A 23,444-nucleotide genomic window follows, 5' to 3' on the forward strand; every position below is an offset into this window, starting at 1 on the left:
GTGGGGGTGGGGGACATGGGGACATATGCAGTAACGTCAACAATGAAAAGAAAGAAAGAAAAAAGATGGGAAGCTCATGAAGCATTTTCATTAACCCTCACGGAGGAACTGAAAAAAAGGGGTGAGGTTAAGCTGAAGAAAGGCAAACAGGGTTTTTCCACACTTCGGTGGGGCTGAGGGGTGCGTGCTCAAATCTCTAGGACAATGTCTTTAAGGCTTTCTGCCCCACACCCTGGAGCCCTAGGCCAGAGTCAGTCACCCCTGTGCCCCTCACCCCATTCTGTGTGCTCTGAGCTCTCTCCACCATCCTTGCGGCCCCTTCTTTCCTTTAGGTCACCACTGACTCTGCCTCCGGCTCTCCTGCCGCACCCTCGCCCTGCACGCTTCAGTCAGCGCTAGTGCCCTCTAACCTGCACATCTGTCTGTGGAAGCCCCTGCTTACACCCCCTCAGTGGCTCCACAGTGCTCGGAGGATGCAGCCCAGACGCCTTAGCATGTCTCCTCATAAGCCCTTCCCCATTTGGCCCCACTGACCTGAGCTCAGTCTCTGGGTGTTCTCTCTTTAGGGCCTTTGCTGAAATGGTTTCTCTGCCAGGAACACTGTCCTCCCCCCTCAGCTCATTGATTCCACTCATCCCTAAGGACTCAGGTTCAATGTCCCTTTTCTAAGAAACCTTCCCTAACGCCTGGTAGGTGTGGGTCTGGGCTTGGACCTCCCACTCACCCCTGGCGTGGCCACCGTACAGGGCCTGCCTGCTATCTCCCGCTCAAGAATATGAGATCGCTGAAGGCAAGGACCTGTGTCTCCCTTATTCACGCAGCAGCAAGTGGCTCTCCTTCACCAAATTAGAGGTGTGTCCCCATCAGAACGGGGTTCCCTTAGGACAGAAATGGTTCCTCTCTCATCAGATTGGAGGTACGCTCAAGTCTGGGACTGTGTCTCCCCACCGATGGGAAACCCCCTCAAGACAGAGGCCATCTTGCCATCACACTGCACATTGGGTGCTATCCAAGTGCCAGGGTCATTTCTCCCAGCTACCCACCCCACTCAAATACACCTTCCTCACAGCCCTCCCTGTCTGGGAGTGGAAGACGGAAGATAGCTGTGCCTCCAACTCACGCCTTACTTTTGGCAGGGCCTCAGCTGGCCCCACCCAGGATTTTGCGATCAGGAAGGCTTGTTTGTTTTTCTTTCCGGGAAGAGCAAGCCTCTTGTGCTTTTCCCAACTACCACAAGCCAGCCCCATCAGGGGACCTGGCCAAGGGATCAGCAGGGGCTGAGCAGCTCTGACAAGCTGCCTGGCCAGCCTCGAGGAGAGGAATAGGCCTGGGGCCCGGAACCCTGCAGCCCAGGGAGCTCCCAGGCCTGGGCCAGGCAGGGATCAAAGCCAGGCTGGCAGGAGCCAGGGTTGGGACCTGCCTGGGAGAACCACAAGCCTGCCTAACTCCAGGTCGGGCCAGCCAGGCTTCCTCCAGGCCATCTGGAGCCCAACCCTGTGCTGTGCATGTGTTCGAGGTGGGGGTGGGGGTGGGGGTGGGGAGAGTCTTTCAGGCCATGTGGGTGGCTGGGAGCTGCAGGGTTGTGACCTGGCCCTTCTTGCAGGCCTCTGGCTCCCCTGTGGTCAGTTTCACTTCTGACATCTGGTCAAATATAGCTGGATGGCTTCCTACATGGCCATTCTCACTTTCCCTCTCCAAGATCTGGGGTCAAAGGGCCCCCACTCCTTCCCTATCCCACATAATTTAACTCCGTGGCTTGTACATGTGAATTTGCTGGATTTCTGTTAAAACTTCTCTAGGTGGTGTGTGTGTGTGTGCAGGGGGGAAACAGGACAGGAAAAACTGAGTTGGAAATTATACCTGGGTCCCTGTGACACATACAGCCTCTGCTAACCTAAAACACGTGCCTTTCCATAAAACCACTGCATGAATTTTCTTTGCTATTTAATGTTCATCATTTATGTTTTATGTGTAAGTTTCAAGAGGGCCCAAGAAATGATTACACAGGATGCAGGGGAAAGGTGTCAGGGAGTCAGAGCTCACAGACCCCGGCGAGGAGGCCACAGGGGTTCCATCTCAGCCCAAAGGGAGGCAGGAGGGGCCCCAGAACCAAACACATGCTAAAACATACTTGCCACCCCCAACCCCCTTCCCAACTGCAGGGGAGGAAAATAAATACACTCAGACTCTGTCCCACTCCCAGGTGCACAGGTGAGGGGCCAGCAGGTGAGTTTCCTCCTCCCATCACAGATTGAGGTCAAAGAAATGCCATCTATATACGAGGTTCCCAGTCCCTTATGGGGGATTGCGAGAACCTTGGGCAGGGGAGGGGGTGGCTGTCAGTGCACACCCTGCTCTGGGCTCGTTCATGCTAAATAGACAGGGAAGCCACTCATTCCAACATCAAGCAAAACAGAACAGGCCGGGAGGGACCTCCAGGCCCCTTCCTGGCACCAAGCTAGGGAAAAAACTGTCCTTTGTAAGGTCCTCTAAACTCGGGACACAGTCTAGGGGCTGGCTACAGTTTAACTCCATTCCTTCTTGCTGCGTTCCCACACTGGTCCACTTTTCTTCATTGCAAACTTTGGGCCCAGCCAAACCCACGGCTTCAGGGAAGGGGAGGATGTGGGGAGCATTCCTCCCCATGCAGGCCCTTGGAAGACAGGCGCCAGCTCAAGCCTCAACCATCGTTGGCCCGCCAAACCCGGGGGCGAGGGAAGTCAGCGAGCAGAGTTCAATTCCCTGGGATGCTTCTCTGGCAGCTGCCCCGGGCAGGATCCGGTCCCAGCCTAAGAGAAGGAACTTGTGGAGAAAAGATTTCTCATCCTGTGTGTGTCTGTGTGTCTGTGCTGTGGGTGGGGGAATCCTCAGCCCCTGACCCCCAGTTCTGCCTGTGTTGTTGACTCTGGATCTGTGCCAACACAGGGCAGGGATGGAGGGCACCTACAGACTGGGCCACACCACAGGTGCCACACTGACATGCCTGAGGGGGGCAGGAAGAGGGATGCAGCACCCCTTGCCACAAACTCCAAACCTGACTTGAGTCATGCTGGATCAATGGACCAGGCTTTGGGTAAAGCATCCCATCTCCACAGGGGTGGACAGGCCTGGAGATGGTGGAGGGTGGACCGGATTTGGCTGCAAGACGTTTCTCAGAGGGTCACCTGGCCCTCCTCTCCCAGCTCTTAAGCAAACCTGAAGCCTGTGCCCCTCATTCAGAGAAATCCAGCCTACATTTGGCCGCCCTATCGCTGAGTGGCTTTGGGCCAGTCACTGCCTCCCTCTGGGCCAGCCTCACTGTCCTGTATGTAAAACAAGGGGGGTGGACTAATTTCAAACCCCCCTTTCAGCTCTGACAAGCTTATGATCCTCTTCATCTTAGGCCAGAGGGCAGACGTGATGGGGGCTGAGGGAGGGTTTAGGCCATGATGATGCTCCCTTGTTCCCAAAGTTCACAGTGTCAAGTCCATGGCTCTGGGTCCTCAGTCTCTCTGGGGCCTTATCATCACCCCCAACACCATACCTGGTGTCAGCCCTCCAGGTGTGACAGTTGCTTCATTTGGAGGGGCTGGCCCATCTAGAAGTGTGGGGAGGAGGAGTAGAAGACTGGAGGTGGTGAGGGGGCAGGGGCAGGGCAGGAGAGGCAGGAGGGGCACTTCTGGCGTTGGAGAGGGAGTGTGATCAGAAGCGATGGGGCCACAAGGGGTCAATGACAGGGCTGTGGTTTACGGGCCAGGGTTCCCGGGCCCTGCCCAGAGGAGCTCAGCTCTGACACTGGCCCATGGGGGTTGGCCGGAGCATCAGTCATTGGAGTGGGGGCAGGGCAGGGGCTCCAGGGTCAGCTCACACAGGGGACGTGGCAGTGGACTCGCTGCAAAGGCTCTCAACAATGTCAGCTCGCTGGATGCGACGCAGGGCAGCCAGGAGGGCGTCGAGCGTAGCGCTGTCTTGGGCAGCCCAGCTGGCAAGCAGAGCCCGAACTGGGCAGGCCTCATGGGTGAAGGAGTCTATGTGCTCAGGCTGGTAGCCCAGCTCATCTGCCAGGTGCCTCCAGGTGTCCCCCGCAGAGCCGTTGAGCAGCTTCTCTACCTCCTCCCGCTTGGCAGGTGGCAGGCTGCTGTACAGGCCTCCATCCCCCTTGAGGGCTGCCAAAAACCCAAGGGAAGTCAGACGCTACCCGCCAGGCCCTGTTCCCCACTCCCCGCCGCAGTGCGCCTGAGCGCGTGGGACAAGACCCGAGAAGGGCTGAGGCATTGCTCCTCCCAATCTGGGGAGGCCTCCAGGACCTACAGCTGCCGGAAGGATGGCCAAGATGAGGTCCTGGGTGGGGGGCCAGGCAGTGGAGGGGCCAGGGGCCCTCTCCACCCACAGCTCCGGCACTCTCCCCTTAACCGAAGCCCCTCTCCCCAACCCCCAGCAATTAAAGCAGAAGAGGAGACAGGACTTTTAAGTCCCAGACTCAACTGTAGCAAGTGTCCTGGAGCTGGGCTATGGGCCACTAAAATCAGGGGACATAATTAACTACTTGTTCCTTAAAAGTCCAGGGCAGGAGGCTAATTGCAGCCACTTGGGGGAGTAATTAGCCTTAGGGGGGACAATTAGCTTGATGAGTCTAGATGCTCCAATTTGTCAAATCCTCCATTTCCCAAGTCACTCCACAGGAAAGGTCTCCCTCACCCCATCTTCTGTCCTTCTACCCAGAGGCGGCCATCACCAGCCTCTCTGGCAGTCCTTCCTACAGTCTAATCTCAATCACTCCTCATCACCCTGCCCCCATCCCCTTCCCCACCTTGCAGCTCACCCTGGCCCGCGGCCGTCTGTGTGTGGGGTTGCTGGTCATGCAGGCTCTGGCTGTCCACAGAGATGCCGCTGTCACTGTGGAGTTTTTCTCCCTCGGGTGGGGGCGTCTGGTTCACAGTCCGGCTGTTGGCTCCTTGCTTGTTCTGCTTGCAGCTGTTCCACCTGGAGCCAGAGGACAGGCCCAGCCTCAGAGGGGAGGGGCCACACTGGCCATGTGGCTAAGGCACCTGGGCTCTGATGTGTGGGGACCAGGGCCATGGTCGGTGCCCAGCTGTAGCCCCAGCCATGGTAGCTAAGGTTCTCCTTTCTGTACATAGCTGTCCCTGGCCGACACCGAAAGCATCGTGAGGGCAGAGGGGTACTCAGGGCTCGGGGCCCACTGCAAGTGTTCAGTAAATGTTCACGGAATGAATGACGCATACAGAAATGACTTTCTAAAACTCTACCTTTCGCAATCTACCCTTATAAAATATTCGCACGTGTGTGCAGAACACATCCAGTACAAGGCCTTCCTCTGCTATTATGAGCACTGAGGAAAAACAGAAGACAAACCAAGTCCATCAATAGAAGACTGGTTAAATAAATTATGATCCATCCAGATTACTGAATGAGTGGTTACAAATGATGAGATAATTTGTATGTCCCAAAGAAAGCTCTCCTGAGGGAGATTAGTGAAAAAGTTGTAGAATATGTGTCGTGTGATCCCACTGATGCTAAAAAAATATATATATATACCTGTGTGTTTGCGTATACCTAGAAAGTTTTATGTACATGTATTTATATATGCACAGAAAATGGGTGGAAAGGCTCCAAACAGATTCTGATGACAAAAAGGGTAGGATCTGGACATTACTCTTGTTTGTATTTTCCCAAACAAGCGTAATATTACTTTGGTGTTTGTTTTATTAAGAATGAAAAATGCACTTAAACATGTAAAATGCTTTCTGGGGGTTCTTCCACACCCTGGGTTTCTGGAGGTGGATGCCACAGCTTCCCAAGTGTGACATGGGAGGGAAGAGACACGTGCATATAGGTAACTGTGTCAATGGGGTTCAGGGAGTAACGACAGAGGCAGCCGGTAAAGTGACCTTTCTGTGTGCAGCTGGGGGCTGCGGAGTCACAGCATGGGAATGGGGGGTGGTAGTGACTAGGACAGGACACGGACAATCACCCTCCCTACCGCCTGCTGACCTGCCATGCCCTGGAGTGAGGCAGCTGGTGGTGAGTGAGGGCGAGCTTGGTTTGGGGTCGAGTTAAAAGAGTGTGCGCATTTCAGGTCAAGGTCACAGGAAAGCCCACCATGAGAGCAAAGGTCCCTCTCTCTCTCCCCATTCCTGCTCTCACCTCTTGAAGGCAATGTAGGCCACGAGGCCCACAACCACAGCGGCCAGGATGGAGCAGTAGACAGGGATGAGGTTGTCAGTGGAGCCTCGGGTCACCACGGGCTGGGAGCTGCCCATCACTGTAGTTGCCACATCTGCCACTGTGCTAGCCACGAGGTCCTGCTCCGGAGGTGCCGCAGGCTCCTGGGTGCTGGAGGCCACGCTGTCTGAGCCCTCTGGGGGTGTGGCCCGTGTAATCCAGCGACCAGGGATCTCTGGGAGAAAGGGCGACAGGATTGAGTGCCCACTCCCCTCAGCCCCTCCCTTTATGATCTGACCCACCCAGCACTTCTTCCAGAGTCCCCAGCCCACTCCAGGTGCTCATGTGCCAGGTGTTACACATATGGGTGAGGGCTGGAAATGTGTGCATGATGTTATAATGATGGAGGAGAGCAAGAGCCTGGGAATCAGGAGACCTAAGTCCCCCTTGGCTGTGTCACTGACTTGCTGTATGACTCTGGATCAGTCCATTCAACTCTCAGGACCTCCGTTTCCCTGTCCATAGAATGGGGCTCCTAAAAGAGATGATCTCTAGGGAGAGAGGGGAGGTAGGTGGAGCAGGGGAGAGCAAAGGGGGAAAAATGGGACAACTGTAATAGAAAAACAATTTTAAGAGGGGAGGGGATGGTCTCTGAGCTCCCTTCCATCTCAGGGGTAGCTGTGGACATAGAAAACTGTTCTGCCTCCCCTAGTGGCCCAGAACCCAGCATGAAGGTATATACACAAAGAAGAGTGAGTAAGCCCCGGGAAGCCTCTAGCTGGAATCACTCTAGGAAATATTGTAACCTCTCTGGCCCTTGGTTGTCCCAATGGCCCCAGTTACCCTTGTCCTAAGGAAGGATCAGGATACCCAGGTACCCTGTTCCATCCCACCTCCCCAGAGCTGGCACTCAGCCTCCTTTCCAGTCTCTGCTGTCCGAGCTCTAGGCTTGGGCAGGGTGGGGAGGCTAGACAGGTTACTTCTCTCCAGCCAACCCTTGGACAGTGGCTAGCCTGTTTCCTGCCCTGTGTGGCCCTCATTCCATCTAATCTTGCCACCCAGAGAAAAGAGTATCAAGTAGCCAGAACCCTCCTTGGGCAGGAAGCAGGCTGTTGATGGAGAGGGCATCCGAAGCAGGTACTGCCCAGCACCTCGGAGAAGGAGACTGTGTCTGGCCACCCACCTAGGCCCTCTCATGCCAGCTGGGTACTGCCAGCCTCTCACAGGGGACCCAGCTACCTCCTGGCACCAGTGGGTAGAATTTTCCATTCTGTCAACCCAACTGGGGGCAGTTCCTGGGGTTGTGAGCTCTGGACGGCCTGAGGGTACCTGTCCAGGCAAAGCTGCTTACTCTGTCTGTCCTCACTTCCCACACCTAGGGCTGGGAGGGAAAGTAGATGGGACATGCCCATGGGGTGATGGGGGAGGCATTTTGCTCTTTAGCTCAGCCCCACCTAGCTCCCAGTTTGCCCACCCAAGCTGGAGTCAGAGCTGCCCACTGGGTTCTAGGCCTCCTTGGCTCAAGACAAAAAAGCTTCAAAGACCCTGTTTTCAGCACCTTCTGAGGGGTAAGGCCCCCAGATGTGATTCTGGAATCCACTTGGCTGGCATTGGGGAGGCAGCCCCATCCCTCCCCTCTGCCATTTCAGTCCTAGGAGAGGGTTGAGGGGTTGGGGTGGGAAGTAGAGGAGACATAGGCCTGCCTTTGGCAGCCCCCAATCGGGTGTTAGACTGGGGAGGGTCTCCTCTTGCCCTGCTAGGAAACTGGTCAGCTAGAGGAGCAGCCTGGGCCCAGGGGCAGACTCCAACACATAGGCCGAAGGTATGGCACTGAGTCAGGCCACCACAGAGATTCTAGAGCAGTGGGGAAGGGCTGAGACAGGGTGGCAAGGGACAGACCAGGCTGAAGACAGAGCTGCCCAGGGCACTTTCCCCACATTTCTCCAATACCATCTGATGGGGGAGGTGGGGGGATGAGATCCAGATGTGGCTGTGTCCACTAGCATTCCAACCTGCTAAGCCCTTGGCAGGTCCTGACAGCTGTTTCCGGAATGGGAGCTGTCAGACTTGGGGGTGGAAATAGAGACCAGGCTATTCTTCCTAAATCCAAATTTCACTAGGGCAATGGGGGGAGGGGAGGCGGCTTCTGCCCCAAGGGTGGGTGAGTCACCATGTTGACACCTGAAATATATATGCAAGAAAGTACAATGCACTGGAGGGGAAGGGGGCAACCAAACCATGAATCAAATTCCATTTCCTGAAATGTTCCCTCTGCCCCAGAGCTGACATTTAACCCTTCAGAGGCTGGAGTAAAGAGAGGCAGAGGGACAAGGATAAACAGCCTCAGAGGTACCCTCCTCTCTCAGGGTGGCTGGGAAAGTTGGGTAGCTATCTGGGAGAAATCTGTGAACACCCCAAAACAGTAGAGCCCACCCCTCCCCCAGCCACCACCTTTCTTTGCTTTAACCGTGCCCTTAAGTCCCCCCACCAACTGGTCTGGACTTGCCCACGGAACTGTGCTGAGTGCCTGCCCGTTGCCAGCTGCTGAAACTCCTTCCCTGCTCTACCCTGTGCCTGACACCACTTGTCTGTCCCCTAGCCCAGGGCAATTGCCACCAGAACCACCATGTTCTGTACCCCAATCCTCCCAGCCCCCACCCCAATACTGAAAGCTTCACACACACACCTGGCCATGGCCCAACCTAACAGCCCTCTCCAACCTGCACCCCCTGAGCCAGAGATCACAGGAGGTGGAAGGAAAGCATGGTTGTGTGGGAGCCAGTGTCAGATTGGAGATAGAACATAAAGGCACCGTCAACCTCTCCCTGCAGTGGAAAAGCCCACCCATTTCCCTGAGACAGATATCACCAACCAGAGACCAAAACTGTTCTTCTCGGACTGCCACAGTGCTTCTTTCTCCCATCCCAGGAATCACGCCACCCCCTTCGGACCTGTGCCTGGCTAAGGTGGGTACACCCAACTCCCATATACAGCCCCCTGGGACAGCAGCTGAGGCCTCCACATGCACCCTGCCTCTCAGCACTGGGCTCCTGCCACTCCCCTTCTTCCTCCACCGAAAAAAGCCCTTCCCCCACGACCTCCTTAGTGTTCCCTGGGTCCAACTTCATCCTTGACTAAACGGTAAAATTACTGTTGACCCCACTCCAGATACTACAAGTTGAAGTGGACCAGCCACCTTCTCTAACCCACAACAACACTAGTAACCATATGACCAGTGGGGAAACTGAGGTCCAGGATAACATCACTCAGATAGCAAGTCACAGGGTGAATCTTAAGTCCCAAAGCATAAAGCACCATGGCCTCAGAGTGAAAGGGTCTCAACTCCTGAGGGTCGTCCAGCCCCGTTTCCAGTTCAGAAAGCCTGCGTCAAGGATCAAATATGTTTGTTCTGTGCTCTGCTTACAGTGGCCACTTTACAGCTGTTTACCTGCCACCTGTCCAATCCCCAACTGGCAGCCCCAGAATAATAAAGCCCTGGAAAATGAGTTAGAATGTAGTAGCTTCGGCCTGGGAGTTTCCAAACACTTAGCTCAAATGAGGAAAGAGTGAAAGGGGGCCTTTGGTGAGGGGTGGAAGCCACTTCCTCCGACAGGTTTCTTGAGAGGGGGGCCGCTGGCTCAAGGCTGGGTCTGGCCATTCCCGACCCCCAGGGGGCGCCCCTCCCCAACCTGCAGCTGGCCCGCGGCTCGCTCACCCTCGCACTTGGCGTCGGCCCTGCGCGTGCACTCGCGCACCTGGCGCTCAGTGTCCTCGCACACGGTGCATGGCAGGCACGGGTCCACGTGGTTGGCCTCGTCGGAGTACGTGCCATCGGGACATTCCTCGCACACGGTGTTCTGCTTGTCCTGGCATGAGAGCACGAGGCCCGAGCCCGCCTCGCACACGCGGCACGCCTCGCAGTGGCCCGTCGCCTCGTCCTGGTAGTAGCCGTAAATGCAGCGGCACACGGCGTCGTCAGCCTCCACGCAGGGCGCCGACATGCTCTGCAGGCCCACGCACTCGGTGCACGGCTTACACGGCTCCGTGGCGCTCACCACGTCGGAGAACGTCACGCCTGAGGGCAAATGGATGGGGGGAGCTGCGGACCCACACTTGAGCCGCCTGCCTTTAGCACTTGGGTCGTGGGGGGGGGGGGCGGGGGGTAGGGAGGGCAGGTCCTCCTTCTGTCCTCCACCCACCCGTCAGGGCGCTGACTCCCTCATTTAGCCTCGCACCCTCACTGATTCCCACCCTCTGCCCTCGGCCACTGAGTCCAGGCCTATAAAAGCTTGTGGCAGTGCGCTGATTAGGAGGAAGAGGATCAAAAGCCCCGTGCTGCAGGTTGCGGAAGCAATGGCCCTGAGGCTCCGCAGGGTAACCCCGCTGGAGCGGGTAAATTTCTTGGCAAATTCTTTTAAGAGAGCTCTGAGCCCTGTACCCTTGTTCCCAGCAAGATTAAGTAATAATCTGAGCATGGCTCCCACCCAGCCCTCCCCCGCAGGCCAGAGCTGGGTTGTGAACCCAGGAGCCTCCCACCTCAGCTGCCCTTCCGCAGGTAGGGGATCAGGTGTGGCCTGAATGGGAGTAACTGGGTTAGATGGCATAATTTCCCATCCATGACGCTCCCCCACGCTGCTGAAAGGCTTGGCTGTTGAGGGTGGGGATGGGAATCCTGGCAAGCCAAGTTCAGGTACAGTAGGAGGGATTGAAGCTAGAAAGCAATAAGGACTTGTATATATCGTCCTCTACCCTTCCAGTTGGCATAAAGGGGAGATTTGCAAGCTCCATTGTAACTCATGCTCTCTTAATTAATGGACGTGAGCTCCAGGATAAGGGGAGGAACACCACGGATGCCAGGGTCCTCTCTTCCTTGTGCAGAGGAGAGGAGGCACAGAGCAAATCTCCTTCACCCCTCCCAGCCCAGAGTCAGGAACTCCTGCCATTTGAATCCAAGAGGATGATGCATCCTTGCTCCAAGGGGAGGAAGAGCAGGGATTTAGCAACCTGAGAACCAGGGAAGGTCTGCTCTGAATGTGGAAGCAAGAGTAGAGAGAGTAGCATCTCATTAAAGGGAAATCAAGGCCTGTTGTGGGGTCTGATCTAACCTTCTCTAAAGGTACCGCAGAGAAAAGATGGAACACTGGGTCATTGTCTTGGGGGAGGGAGTGGAGAAGCCAAGAAGAAAAAAACAGAAGTAAAAGGGAAAGAAATTGGGGAAGAAGAGAAGACAGTCAGTTTTGGCAGAGGGACCCCTGTATTTCTCTTCCTAGGAATCAGGCAGATCTGGATTCAAAACTGCTTCCATCACTTACTAGCTGTGTGGCTTTGGGTGTTTTACTTAACCTCTGAGTTGTTTTCTTCTTTTTTTTTTTTTTTCTTGTTTCTTTTTCTTTTTCTGTAAAATAGGGAATACTATCTTCACTCACAGGGTTGTGGTGAGGAATAAGTGAAATTCCCCTGTAAAGCACTTGACACACAGCAAGGATCCTATAAAGGTTGGGCCCCATGGGGTGGGCAATGATGAGTATGGTGAACTTTAGTAGCAGAGATACAGTCAGACAGCAGAAAGGCAGGATTTCCAGTGTAAACAAACAAGAGGCTCCTATCTGGTTGGCATGTGGCAGGGGGGTGGGTATACAGTCACCCAGGAGAGGAAGGAAGGCAGGGCCCTGCTCATGGGAAAATGCAGAAAATTCCTGGGAGAGGGTTTTAGGGGGTGGGAAAAATGTGGTCTTTTTTGGCAGAGAATGAAGGCAGGAGCTTAATGGGTTTCCTTATGGAAACGTTTGGAGGATGGAGGGAAAGTCCGCTGGGGTCTCCATTCCATAAAGTGGGCTTGTAAAGGCGGCCTGTTAATGCAGCTGGTGGGGAGCGAGGGCGGAGGGAAAAGGAGGGAAACAGACAGAGGAAATGGGAGGGAGGATTCCTGCCACCAGCTCCGAGCTCACCTCCCCTCCCCCTCCCCAGAGATTCCAGAACTTTCCACTCCCAGGCTCTTCTACCCTACCCTTTGCTTTGACAGAAGGTGAGCCTGGTCCCATCCTGGGTCCAGGGAGGAGGGCCCTGGGCTGGAGTCTAGGAAATAAGAGAGGCAATGTCGGGAGGTGCCGGGGAAGGCAATAGTTGGTCAACCCTTCCCTGAGATGGAAACCCTGTTAGGCCAGGGCAGGGGGCCAGATGGCAAGGTATTACAGGATGTCCAGTCTCCCCACCCAGTCCTAGACATCCCTCTGCTGGGGGATGGAGTTATAGGATTCGTAAACGCAGAGATAGGGAAACGGTGTGTTTGGGAACCCCAAGGCGCTGGAGTTGCCTGAAGGATGGAAAGGTGCGCAGGTGTTAATATGGTGGTGGGGAGGTGTCCAGAGTGAGACTAGGCTGGCAGGTGGGTTCAAGAGTTCCCAGTTCCTGTACCCTTGTTCCCAGCATGATTATAGAATAGAGTATGGTTGCCACAGGCCCTCAGATGGCCTTTGAGTGCCAGGTAGAAGGCAGGATCTGACTGTTGGCAATGAGGAAAGGTTTCTGGGCAGAGTCAGGAAAAGAATACTGAGCCTGTAGCCTGAAGGCATAAACTGAGGCTGGAAATCCCTCAGAGCTGAGACTCCGGACTCAAAAGCGCACAGAATTCAGATCCCAGCCCCACCATCTGTCGCCCTCCCTCCACCAGCAGCCCTGGAAGACAGGATTCTGTCCTCCTCCGAAGGAAATCTCAGGTAAGAATGGCCCTCTCCCCTCTCCCACCTGACATCACCCCACAAGAAGGACATCCTTACCATACTCCAACCCCCATCCCTGCTGCCTCGGGAAAGCTCTGCTTCCTTAAAGCTGGAGAACAGTTGGCCTTGGGGGAGGGGTAGCCACACCCTCCTAGGATCCCCCAAGGTCAGTTTCCAGGGCAGCCAGGATTTGATCCTCCTCCCCTCCCCCTCCAAAACACCGAGGGTAAGTGGCAGCCATTGATTTTGCAGTGCAGATGATATTTTTAGCTTGTCTTAGTATCAGCTACTCCTCCCACCTGGCCGCACTCGCTACCAGGCTTCTCTGCTTGGGGGCGGGGAAGGGGCTCCCCCCTCCTTGGGATCCCCTATCAGGTTCCCCTCCTTCTTCTGCATACCTCTCTCATCCATTCTCAGCTTTCCCTCTCTGCCTCCTGTCCTGCAACAGACCCACTTCTGGTGCCCATACATTAGTGGGAGGGAGACTCTGCCAGGAGGCAGAGGTCTTGTAAGGCCTCTCCTGGACAGGCTCCTCCCCAGCCCCTGGCTCCTCCCTTCCATTCCTCTCCCCTCTCCCCCACCTGCCACCCTTTACTCACTGTCCAGGCAGGGCTCACACACTGTCTGGTTGGCTCCGCAAGGCTGGGCCACGCCCTCTCCTAGGTTGCAGGCTTTGCAGCACTCCCCGCTGTGGGTGTATAGCCCTGTAAGGCAGTCCTCCTTGCCACCTCCAAAGGACACCTGGGTGGGGGGGATCAGAAGGTCAGACTGGCAAGAGAAAGGAGAGGGAGTATCTTCTGAGGGATCAAACATCCCCTCCTAAAGCCTTCTATTGGAACCACCTGGGCCCAGATGAGCTCACCACAGAGGTATTAGGCACATCAAAGCTGGCAGGAAGAAAGGCTGCGGGGGGGGGGGGGGGGTCAGCAACCCTTGCAGAGCCTCCCATGCTGACCCTCTGCAAACTTCATCTTGGGGTTACAGCAACTCTTGGAACCTCAAGGATACACCACATGGGGACAGCGGCTTGAGGCCCAGCAGAGGGCCCTCAGATAGGGACCTCAGGGACGGTTGGATAGGCTGCAGCTCGCACAGGGCTTCCAGCCAAGGGGGCAACTGGGAGCTGAAATTTAGTCAAAATGCCCCTTACTAAGCTGCACACCTGCAGGACTGCATCTACTCAGAGCGGAGCCTTTCTCTAACAAGGGCTAGCAGAGCTCTCTCTGCTCCAGGTCCTTTATCCTACCATTCCGCATACTGTATATTCAACAGAGGGGCGGGGATGTTGGGTTCAAATCCTGCCTCTGCACTGGGAGCTCTGGCCTTCCCTGCTCTCCCTCTCTGAGTCTCTGTCTCTCCACACAGATAGAAAGGGCTACAGCTCAGGGCCAGAGCAAAGAGCAGCCGGACAGGCAAGCGCCAAGATGTGAGAAAGGGTTGCCTGTTATCACTGATTAGAAAGTGGTGGCTTTCACCACCTAGCAGTCATGCTCCGCCAGGGTTTGATTTCCAGTCACCAGCCTTCCCCCATCCCTGCCCCCCATGCAGCCAGTGGGAACAGCTCTGGAACCAGGGGAAAGGGGAGTCAGATTCCTGCCGCCGAGGCATCTTTGCTCATGGATGGAACGATTTAGCACCAGATTCCCTAGAGGGAGGGGCTGCTGGCAGCTTGCTTTATATTTCTCTTCCTTAGAAAAAAACTTCATGTCTAATAAAACCCCCAAGCCTGTTTCCCTGGCCCCGGACCACGCAGCTCCCAGTTGATACTGAGAGGAAGAATGGGCTCTCAGTTTGGTCATGGGAGCAGAGGGGAGCATTAAAGGTCATTTTGGACATTCCTCTGCGTCCCCATTGACCAGATCACGGCCAAGAACGCTCCCTTCATTCCAGTCCTTTAAGATATCCTGAAGTCTCCCCAGGGTCAGGTGGAGGCAGGAGGTGGACAGATGGGATTCGTCTAGGAGGCAGCCTATGGTCCTCAAGAGACCAGCAGGGAGGGTGCAGGCAGCATAGGAGGGTGACCTTGGGTGTTGCCACCATCTCCTCCCAGGTAGCAGGAACACAGTGCTAGGAACATGTGCAGACCAGAAGTCTTGGGGGGAGTCCCAGATACAGGCTTTCCCCCAGGAGGCGAGTGAGATTCCAGAAGGGTCTGTTTGGGTTTCTTTTGATCCTTTTAGGGCTCTGCTTAACTATCACTTCCTCAAGTGGGCCTGTGTCCCCACCGCTGCAGATCAGGCAGAGCTGCCCTGCTACACGGTTTCCCAGTTGACTAGTCTTGTCTACTCTGACACTTTACAGGGTCCCCCACTGGACTGTCAGCTCCCTGAGGGCCCATCTGTGGTTGACCCAGGGCCTGATAGGGGACCTGGCACAAACAGGGACCTCATAGAACTACGGGGGACTGGTTTCTGGATGGCTAAGTTTCCCACAAGTCAAGGAGTTGCTGCTCTGATCACCTAATATTCCTCATTTTAACCGTGGTGGCTGCACTGTGCTTTGACTCTGGAATGTATCTTCATGGTTTCTCCATGACTCGGGACTCAATATTTACACCAGCGATTATTCCGAGCTGCTAAGCAGTGAAGCCCTTGTGTTCTTTATCCGAAATCACCACACTTTCATTTCTTGGAGTTCTCCTGTCAGCGTTTTAAAATACTTTTTCTGTCTCCTCCCTTCCTGTCAAGATATCAGTTGTCAATTCTTGCTGCTACCAGAGTGTGACCTGAGGGGCCCCTCCCCCACCATTCTAATCTATTAGGTCTAATTGAATCTTTAGAAACTGTGACTAGCTTCCGTAGGAAAGTGTATAAAATGAGTGTAGGAAAGAGGGGTCAATTCTTTGAGTAAAAAGTGAGAGCTCTACCGTCTTTGTCCTCAGCGGCCTCTATGGCTCTGGATCCTGGCTTGTCACTTAGAGCCAGGTGATCTGGGACCAGTTTTGAATTTCTCTGTGCCCCATTAGGTCATGACAGTACCTATAGGGTTGCTGTAAGCATTAAATAAATGAGTAAGATGTTTGTACACGTTGGGAGCCCTTTTTTCTCTTTTTCCAAGGTCTTTCTTGCTTCTCTTGTGGCTATTGGCTGTGTTCCAGTTAGTTAAGGTCAGTAAAGACCTGGGCTCCGGTTAGCTGAGGGGATCTGTCTGCAGTAGTCGTGGGTGGGGTGGCAGCCTTGTACAAACCCCTCTTCTTCGAAGCCTGCTTCCCCTGCTGCAGTCCATGGTCCTCTCTTCTCCCAAGTCTTACATTTGAAATCGAGGCCACCTAATTAGAGACCATGTGTTTCCTGTGTTTGATCTGTTTCCTATTTCAAAACATTGCAGCCCTCACTGGGAAGTTCAGTTGATTAGACTGTGGTTCCCCGATACCCCAAAGCTGGGGGTTTGATCCCCAGTCACGGCACAGAGGAGAATAAGTGGAACAACAAATTGATGTTTTTTCTCTCTCTAAAATCAATAAATAATATATTTTTAAAACATTGCAGAGCTGCTACTTAATAGTATGTTACTTTGGGTGAATTCTCAATCTCTCTGAGCCTGTTTTCCCTTCTAAAACACTGGGTGCTAGTATCTACTGCTCAGGGTTGCTGTAAAAATTAAGTGAAATTATTTATGCAAATCTGTCTGGTGTATAATAGGATAGTGTCTGGTGTATACTAGAATAAATGTTAGGTATCAAAGGAGTGTCTTGTCTTTGAGAAAGTGAACTGTCGAGCCTAGTTTGGAGGTAGGGGGAGGGGAGAGTTTAATCATCCCCCTAAAAGAAGACACCATCTAAGAGTAGGGAGCAGGATAGATATAAAGAACGACTTAGCTACCAGGGAGTCTGAGGAAGGCCTGGGGACCAAAGGAGGATGGGTAATTGCTTTCCCTAAAGTGAAATAATTCAACAGCTATTTACTGAATATTATATGAAATAGGAGTTTCCAATGAGACATGGTCCCTGATGTCTGTGGGAAACCACAGTCCCATGAGAGAGAGGAAATGTCACCCCAAACAGCTAGTCCAGAAGACAAGATACTGAGGGAAAAAGACTGAGGGAATGCCTTCATCCCCTCTCTGACAGATGGGGAAACAGAAGCTCACTGAAGTCACTCTGCTAAGTGGCCTGATGCTTGGCCCCTGCCACACCTTCTCTTGGTTCAAGTGGGGGCAATCTTGGGAAGCCAGGAGGGATGACTAGGAATCAGGCTAATTGCTCCAAAATGGCCAATTTACCAAAATGATAGAAGCAGTTGCCTGAAATTTACATTTATTACACTTACTCATTTCCAGTTTGATTGAATGACCTCATCTCATTTTTGAAAATGTTTGCAATCATTTTATTTTTGCCATTTCAAAGCTTTCAAGAAACCAAGTACCCTTAGATAAATTGACTTAAAAATCTAAAAATCTTTTTTTAATTAGACAAAATAGAAAACACAACAAAATAGTTTAAAGAAATTGATATGAATGCTTCAGTGTGATGAAACCTAACCATTCACAACAGTTTTGGCAAAGGATTCCTTAGGTGAATGGAGTCATTAGTGACCGCCATGGTGTTCGAGATTTTTTTCAATATGTGGAGGCTCTTTTGAGGTCTCTGCAAACCCAGGGAAGGCACTAACTAACACATGCCCCCACCCCATCCCTTTAGATAGGGGCTCAGATTGGGTTAGGAGACAAGAGCTCATTGCTGAGGATGTGCTGTGTGAAGACTTTGAGGGGCAGGGACTCTGCACGGGGCCAAGAGACTCAGTTCCAAACTTGTGGCACCAAGGGCATAGGACAGGGATGTAATCTCCAGGGCTAGTAGTGATCTGCAAGGGAGAAGGGGCTGGCATACCGAGGAGAGAGTAAGCTCCAAGCCAAGCATCCTGGGTTCCAAGGGCTCCAGCACTCACTGACTAGGGGAGCCTGGCTTTGTGCCTGAAAGTCTGGGAGGTTCAGCTCTCTCAACTGTAAAATGGGAATAACTAAATTTACTCTGCTGTGACCTTATAAGGATTAAATAACGCAAACGAAATTATCCAGGGCAGTGCATAGTAGGCACTCAACCAATTTTATTATTCCCGCCTCCTCACCCTTTACCCCCAGGAAAGAATCTGTGTGCGTGAGTGGGACCGGGCTGGTACAGCCGGGTAGGGACCCTTTCCTTCCGAAAGCCGCCTCCCCCACACGGCTGCTTGCGTTCTCCCATTTGCTGCCCTCACTGCATCCCTATTAGGCGCATTAGCCAGCCCGGCGGCTCCGGTTACAGACGTCTGAATGACAAAATGCCTCCATTACCGGCGAGGCCCGCCAGCGGACCCGCCGGGATGCGCGCTCTGGTTTCAGCACTCTCTCGCTGAGGCCCAGGAAAAACTCGGAGCGCCGCGGTGCGCAGAGCCAGCCCGCAGAGAGCTGCGGCTAGGCGGAAGCGAGAGCCGCAGGGGCTGCTGGCGGCAGATTCTGCGGGGAGTCCACCTTCCTCAGTCCTCAGGCCCTCCACGCCCAGCTCTCCTCCTTCTTCGCCTCCTCTCTGCTTGGGGGAAACTCCCTCTGGCCCCGGTCCGGAGCCCACCCCTCGGGATCTACACTACTCTCCGCCCTAATCCCACCTCCCGGCTCCTCTTCCCTGAGAGAAGCATCTCTAACACGCGGAGTTAGCAGGTTTGCGATCAGTCAGTCCCAAATCCCCGGAGAAAGCCGATTCGGAAAGGGGGCCAGCGCCCGGAGAGGGCCTCTGCTCACCCAGCCTCCATATGACACTGCTGGCCTGACTCGGGATGGTGCCAAACCAGCCCCGCTGAGAAATGCAGCTCTCATTCCGAGCTGGGACGCTGGGCTGTCCCCTTAAAAGGTATGGGCAGTACAGAGATGGGAATCAGGTGAGGGGCACTCAAGTGTGGGATCACAGCCAAGTTGTTTCAACTCTCAGAGCCTCACTCTCCACATCTGTACAACGGGGATCTGGGAGCATGATGCGCAGCTGAGAGATGAAGGTGGCAGATAGAGTGAGGACACCTTCACTGGCAAACCTTCCAGGGCACCCCGTTCATGGCCACACATCAGGTTACAAATCCTGATTATCTTGTTAGAACCGCCTGGCAGATTAGATGCTTAAGATGACCCGCAGACCTTTGCCCAGACAGAATCCGAGGCGTCTGAGCGCCTCTATCTCATTCAGTGCTCAGCGTCCTTATCCGAAAGTTGGGCGCAGTGCGAGCGGAATCCAGATCCGCCTGGGCGCTGGAGCGGAGAACTGCGGGCGCGGCCGCGCTCGGGTCACTTAACTTAATGAGAGGCGAGCGCGCAGCCCCAGTGGCGCCCGCAGCTGCGGACGGCACTACCCTCGCACCGCAGCGCCCCCTGTCCCTATGGGCCTCCTTCGCCTGCGCGACCCTGGGCTGCGCGCTGCCGGACGTTCCCTGTCTGGTGCGTCCCGGCGCTGTGCACCCCGAGACTTGGCGGCGGCCAGATCCGGTCAGACAATGCCCACTCCATCCCTTCTTGTCTGCTGCGCTGCTTCAAACAGCGAGCATAAGTGCCTCGGAGCAGCCCGTGAGTCGTGGGGGAATCAGGGAACGGGTTCACCACGGCAAAGTGGGCGCTCCCTTCCCAGCCTCGGATCCCCAGCGCAATTCCCCGACTGGGCGAGACCGCGAGAAGGAGCGTGCGACAGAAGTGGGAAACGTCTATTCCTCTGCTCTCTCGGTACTGTCGGGTCGGCGGACCCACGGGGACCCGACCACCTTAGGGTGGTCTGTTCTTCGTTCTTCGGCCTCTTTCATTTTGCTTCCATCTCTCTACCTCCCTGGCCACTGTCTTTTTTCAGTTCTCCCCAACTCACTTTCTGTCTCTTCAACCGACGACCCCCACTCCGTGAAGCTCTCCTTCCCACGCCCCTCCCCCCCATTGTCTGGCCAGTCCTCATTGTCCGATGCCCGGTCCCCTCTGTCGCTTCAGCCTCCTCCCCCATTGTTCCATCCCCTTGTCTCCAGCCCCGATCGCCCCTCACATCTCTAGTCCCCGTCCCATTCTTCATCCTTCTCTAACCTGGGGTCCCATCCCACGACCCTCCAGAAATCAAGAAGCTCAGGGGAAAAGTCGCCTTGAGATCGAGGCATTCAAGCGCCCTCTTCCAAAAAACCCAGACATCCAAGAGCCCAAGGACCCCCTCCTCAGAGACCCTTCCCAGCTCCTCCACACACACACACCCATGTACCTGAGTACCCGCCTCCGTGCGCACCTCCGGCCCGCATCTCTATCCTGGATCTCAGGGTCTCCTCTGCGCCCTGAGAACCCCAGACGCTCCTCCGTGGATCCTAGCATCAGAGCTCCTCTCCCGCTATCCATCCCCAGCATCTGGGACCCCAACGCTCTGTACTGTTTTCCCTCGAGGAAACCTGACCCCACTGGGATTCCGGTCCGGGAAAGGGAGTGGGCTCCCCTCAGGCTAGCACTTACCCCCAGGAGCAGCAGCAGCAGCAGCAGCGGCAGGCATGGCCGGTCCATGGCGCAGCCCGCGGCGGCACCTGCCCGCATCTTCCGCCTCCCGAGGCAGCGCCCCGCTTCCAGTTAGTCCGCTCCGCAGACCGACAGGGCTGCGCTGCGCTCCAGCACCCGCCCCCTGGAGCTGGCTGAGGCTCCGCTCCCTCTGGCTGCTGGCGGGAGGGGCTGGGAGAAGCTAGTGCGGCGGCCCCGCCTCCTCCCCGCCCAACCCGCCCACCCCCGGAACCGCGCCCGCCCCCCCCCCCCACGCTGCCTCCGGGAGGGGAGAGGAGGGGAAGGGAGGGTGCTCGGGGAGACGTGTCCGCGCGCCCTGCTGCCGTTTCTTCGCGCCCTGGCCCTCAGAGCCGCTCCCCCACCTCGCCCCGGTACCCAAAGTGCCCGGCCCGTGCTAGGGCACGTCTGTCCCGTATGCTATGGGCTCCGGACCAGGGCGGCTGCCGTTCCCCTCCGACTGCGCCTACCCGTAGGAGTCATTCTTAACCATCTTCCTCTGCCATCCATCACCAGCATCTGGCTTCAGCTTCTTCTCTGGTGCTCGGCTCCGCTTTTATCAGCAAGATGCCCACTGCCTGCGTTGCCCTTCATCTTCTGGTCCATCTCCTACCCCTACCTTTGCCCATTCCCAGTGCTAAGGCCTAGGGAGACGGGAAGAGAGGACTAGCAGGTGGCCTGATGAAGGAACATTCAAGGTGGAGTCCATCCCAACATCATTTGAATTCTCAAAAGATGGGTTTGAAAGGGTCACAAGTGCGCACACAAAACACAGGTAGACACACATTCTCAAGTTCATATATATGTACTTATGTACCACATATGCCTACACCATCCTCATGCACTCATGTACACCTGCAAGGTCTACATGGCCTACACATGCATTTGCAGCTCCACACAATTCATTACACACGTTATAACTAACATGCATACTCACCTACACATTCACACAGGCACATGTACATATCACCTCCACACAGCCCTCACCTGTATAGTCTCTTGCACAGGTGCACACACACATTCATGAACACACATACAACACCTGTACACAAATACACAGATGTATACTCAACAGTATACTTCCACTAGACTATTTCCATTAGCTTATGAACCTCCTGCAGGCAGGGACTGTGGTTTCTTATCTGAATGCCTGGTACACAGTAGGCGTTCAAAAAGGTCTATAGAAGGGAATAACTGAAAAAGTGGTTGGACGGATTCACATCCAAGTACCCATCCATGTGCTATGTAACCATCCTACACTCACCATGCACCAGAAATCTGGGCAGGCCCTAATCATAGGCCCAGCAATCCAGGGAGTGTGCAGTCTTTGGGCGGGAAGCACCCCCCCCACACACACACTTTGATGCTCACCCTTGCCTGTCCCCACTCTTTCCTGGTTCCCAGACATGAAGGCCCTGTGGGAGGCACGTTTACAAAGTCCATCCCAGCACCCTGATCTTGGCCATGCGTGGACCTCAGTTTCGACTTTGAAAAAAACAGTACTAATCTCCCACATTACAGGAAGGAGAGATCAGTGCTCTTGTGAAGAGCACATGCTCACAGTTGGTAGGTGAGTTCCTAGATCATCTGGAGCGAATTCATTCATTCATGGGAAGACATTTTTGCCCTGTGATTTTCTTTCCTGTGCAAACCAACAAACTCCAAGGACACAGCCCTGGAAAGGACAGATAGACACTACTGTGCATGAATGTGGACGAGCCACCACCAGGACAGCTGGGCATAAGGGGCCTAGCAGCTAGCCCATCTCTAGAAATCCCCAAGGATTACCTCCTCTGGGACAGGGACCAACCTCTGAGCTGTCTCCTTCTCCTGCTGCTTTTATGGCCCTGCCTTTCCTTTCAGCTGAATCCATGGAAGGCAGGAAGGGGCAACATTAGTACTAACAGCAACACTGAGCTGCTTACTACCAAGGGTATCCACAGTGTGGCATTAATTTAAATACTCCTGTTATTAATTTATGATCCCAGTTACTATTATTGCCAAGGTTATCCATCTCAACACAATTTAATATGACCCACACTACCATGGCTGGGCCTGCGTTATTAATAATTTCCACGGTCTTGATCATGTAAGCCTTACTTGAACAATTACAAACAGCAATTGTTACTATTATTAGCAGTATTTCTATACTTAAGCCCACACACAAGACCATGATGAAATCCTGAGTGCTCACGTGGAGAGCGTCTCTGCAAAGTTTGTAGAGGAAAGAGCCCTGAACTGAGAGTCAGATCTGGCTATAAATGCCTACCCCAGACCACCCTACCCCTGCAGCACTTACTCCTGTGTGGTCTTCGGCAGGTTAAATTATCCCTCTCTGCCTCCGTTTCCTCATCTATATAATGGGAATTTTTAAAAAGATCTTAGCTTGAATGGGCATGTTGAAGAACAAATGAGGTAACAGTGTTCCTCACAAGGAGAGACTCCATCCCCTTTTACTCATTCGATATCTGTGTATTGAGCACGTACTATAGCCACACACTGTTCTAGGCACTGGGGACACAGAAGGGAACAACAGCAGCTGCCTTCACAGAGCTGATGTTCTAGTGCGTTAGGTACTTGATGTGAAGGATTGTTTTATCATGTGACCCCTTGGCTTAACCATATTGTAGATAGCACAGGTGAGGTCAGGATGTTCCTTTGCTGAGACCGCCACCATGACCACAATCACCACCACTGTCACCATCACAGTCACCCATACCCAAACCAGCACTGTGGTGACCACCATAGCCATGCCACCAGCATCACTAGCAGAACCACCACAAGCTAACACTGCCATTACTCCCACTCCCACAACCATCTCTGTCACTACCATGACTACCACGCCATGGTCACCACCACTCCCGTCGTCACCAAAACTTCCAGGGCCACAGCCACCACCAACCTTTTTTCATCTGCACCCCCACAAGCAGCAGGGATTCTGGCCCCTCATGTGTGCTGAATTTGGGTCCGACCCTTCTCCTTGGAACAATATCGGAAGTCCCATGAAGCTACTGCCAGCCTGATCCTAATTCCCTAATGGTCGTGACTCCTGGCCTCAAACCGGAGAGTCCCTCCAAATCTTCTCTCTGGCCCAGC

At 54.3% G+C, this 23,444-nt stretch overlaps 1 protein-coding gene across 2 annotated transcripts; it reads right to left on the reverse strand.

Annotated features, from left to right (window-relative positions):
- Positions 1–1,927: 1,927 nt before the first annotated feature.
- Positions 1,928–20,489, reverse strand: NGFR (nerve growth factor receptor). 2 transcript variants are annotated; one of them, XM_090291005.1, is made up of 6 exons: positions 20,313–20,489; positions 13,481–13,622; positions 9,878–10,237; positions 6,145–6,397; positions 4,802–4,962; positions 1,928–4,145 (listed from the first exon to the last, which is right to left on the reverse strand). In XM_090291005.1, the coding sequence occupies exons 1-6, from the start codon at positions 20,388–20,390 to the stop codon at positions 3,844–3,846; spliced, it is 1,296 nt and encodes a 431-aa protein (XP_090147131.1). In that variant the 5' UTR covers positions 20,391–20,489; the 3' UTR covers positions 1,928–3,843. The 2 variants fall into 2 exon arrangements, with proteins under 2 accessions (XP_090147131.1, XP_090147130.1); XM_090291004.1 differs by having other exon boundaries at positions 4,790–4,962.
- Positions 20,490–23,444: the final 2,955 nt, after the last annotated feature.

Source organism: Furipterus horrens, unplaced genomic scaffold, assembly GCF_987537825.1.
Source record: "Furipterus horrens unplaced genomic scaffold, mFurHor1.1.pri manual_scaffold_11, whole genome shotgun sequence".
NCBI lineage: Eukaryota > Metazoa > Chordata > Mammalia > Chiroptera > Furipteridae > Furipterus > Furipterus horrens.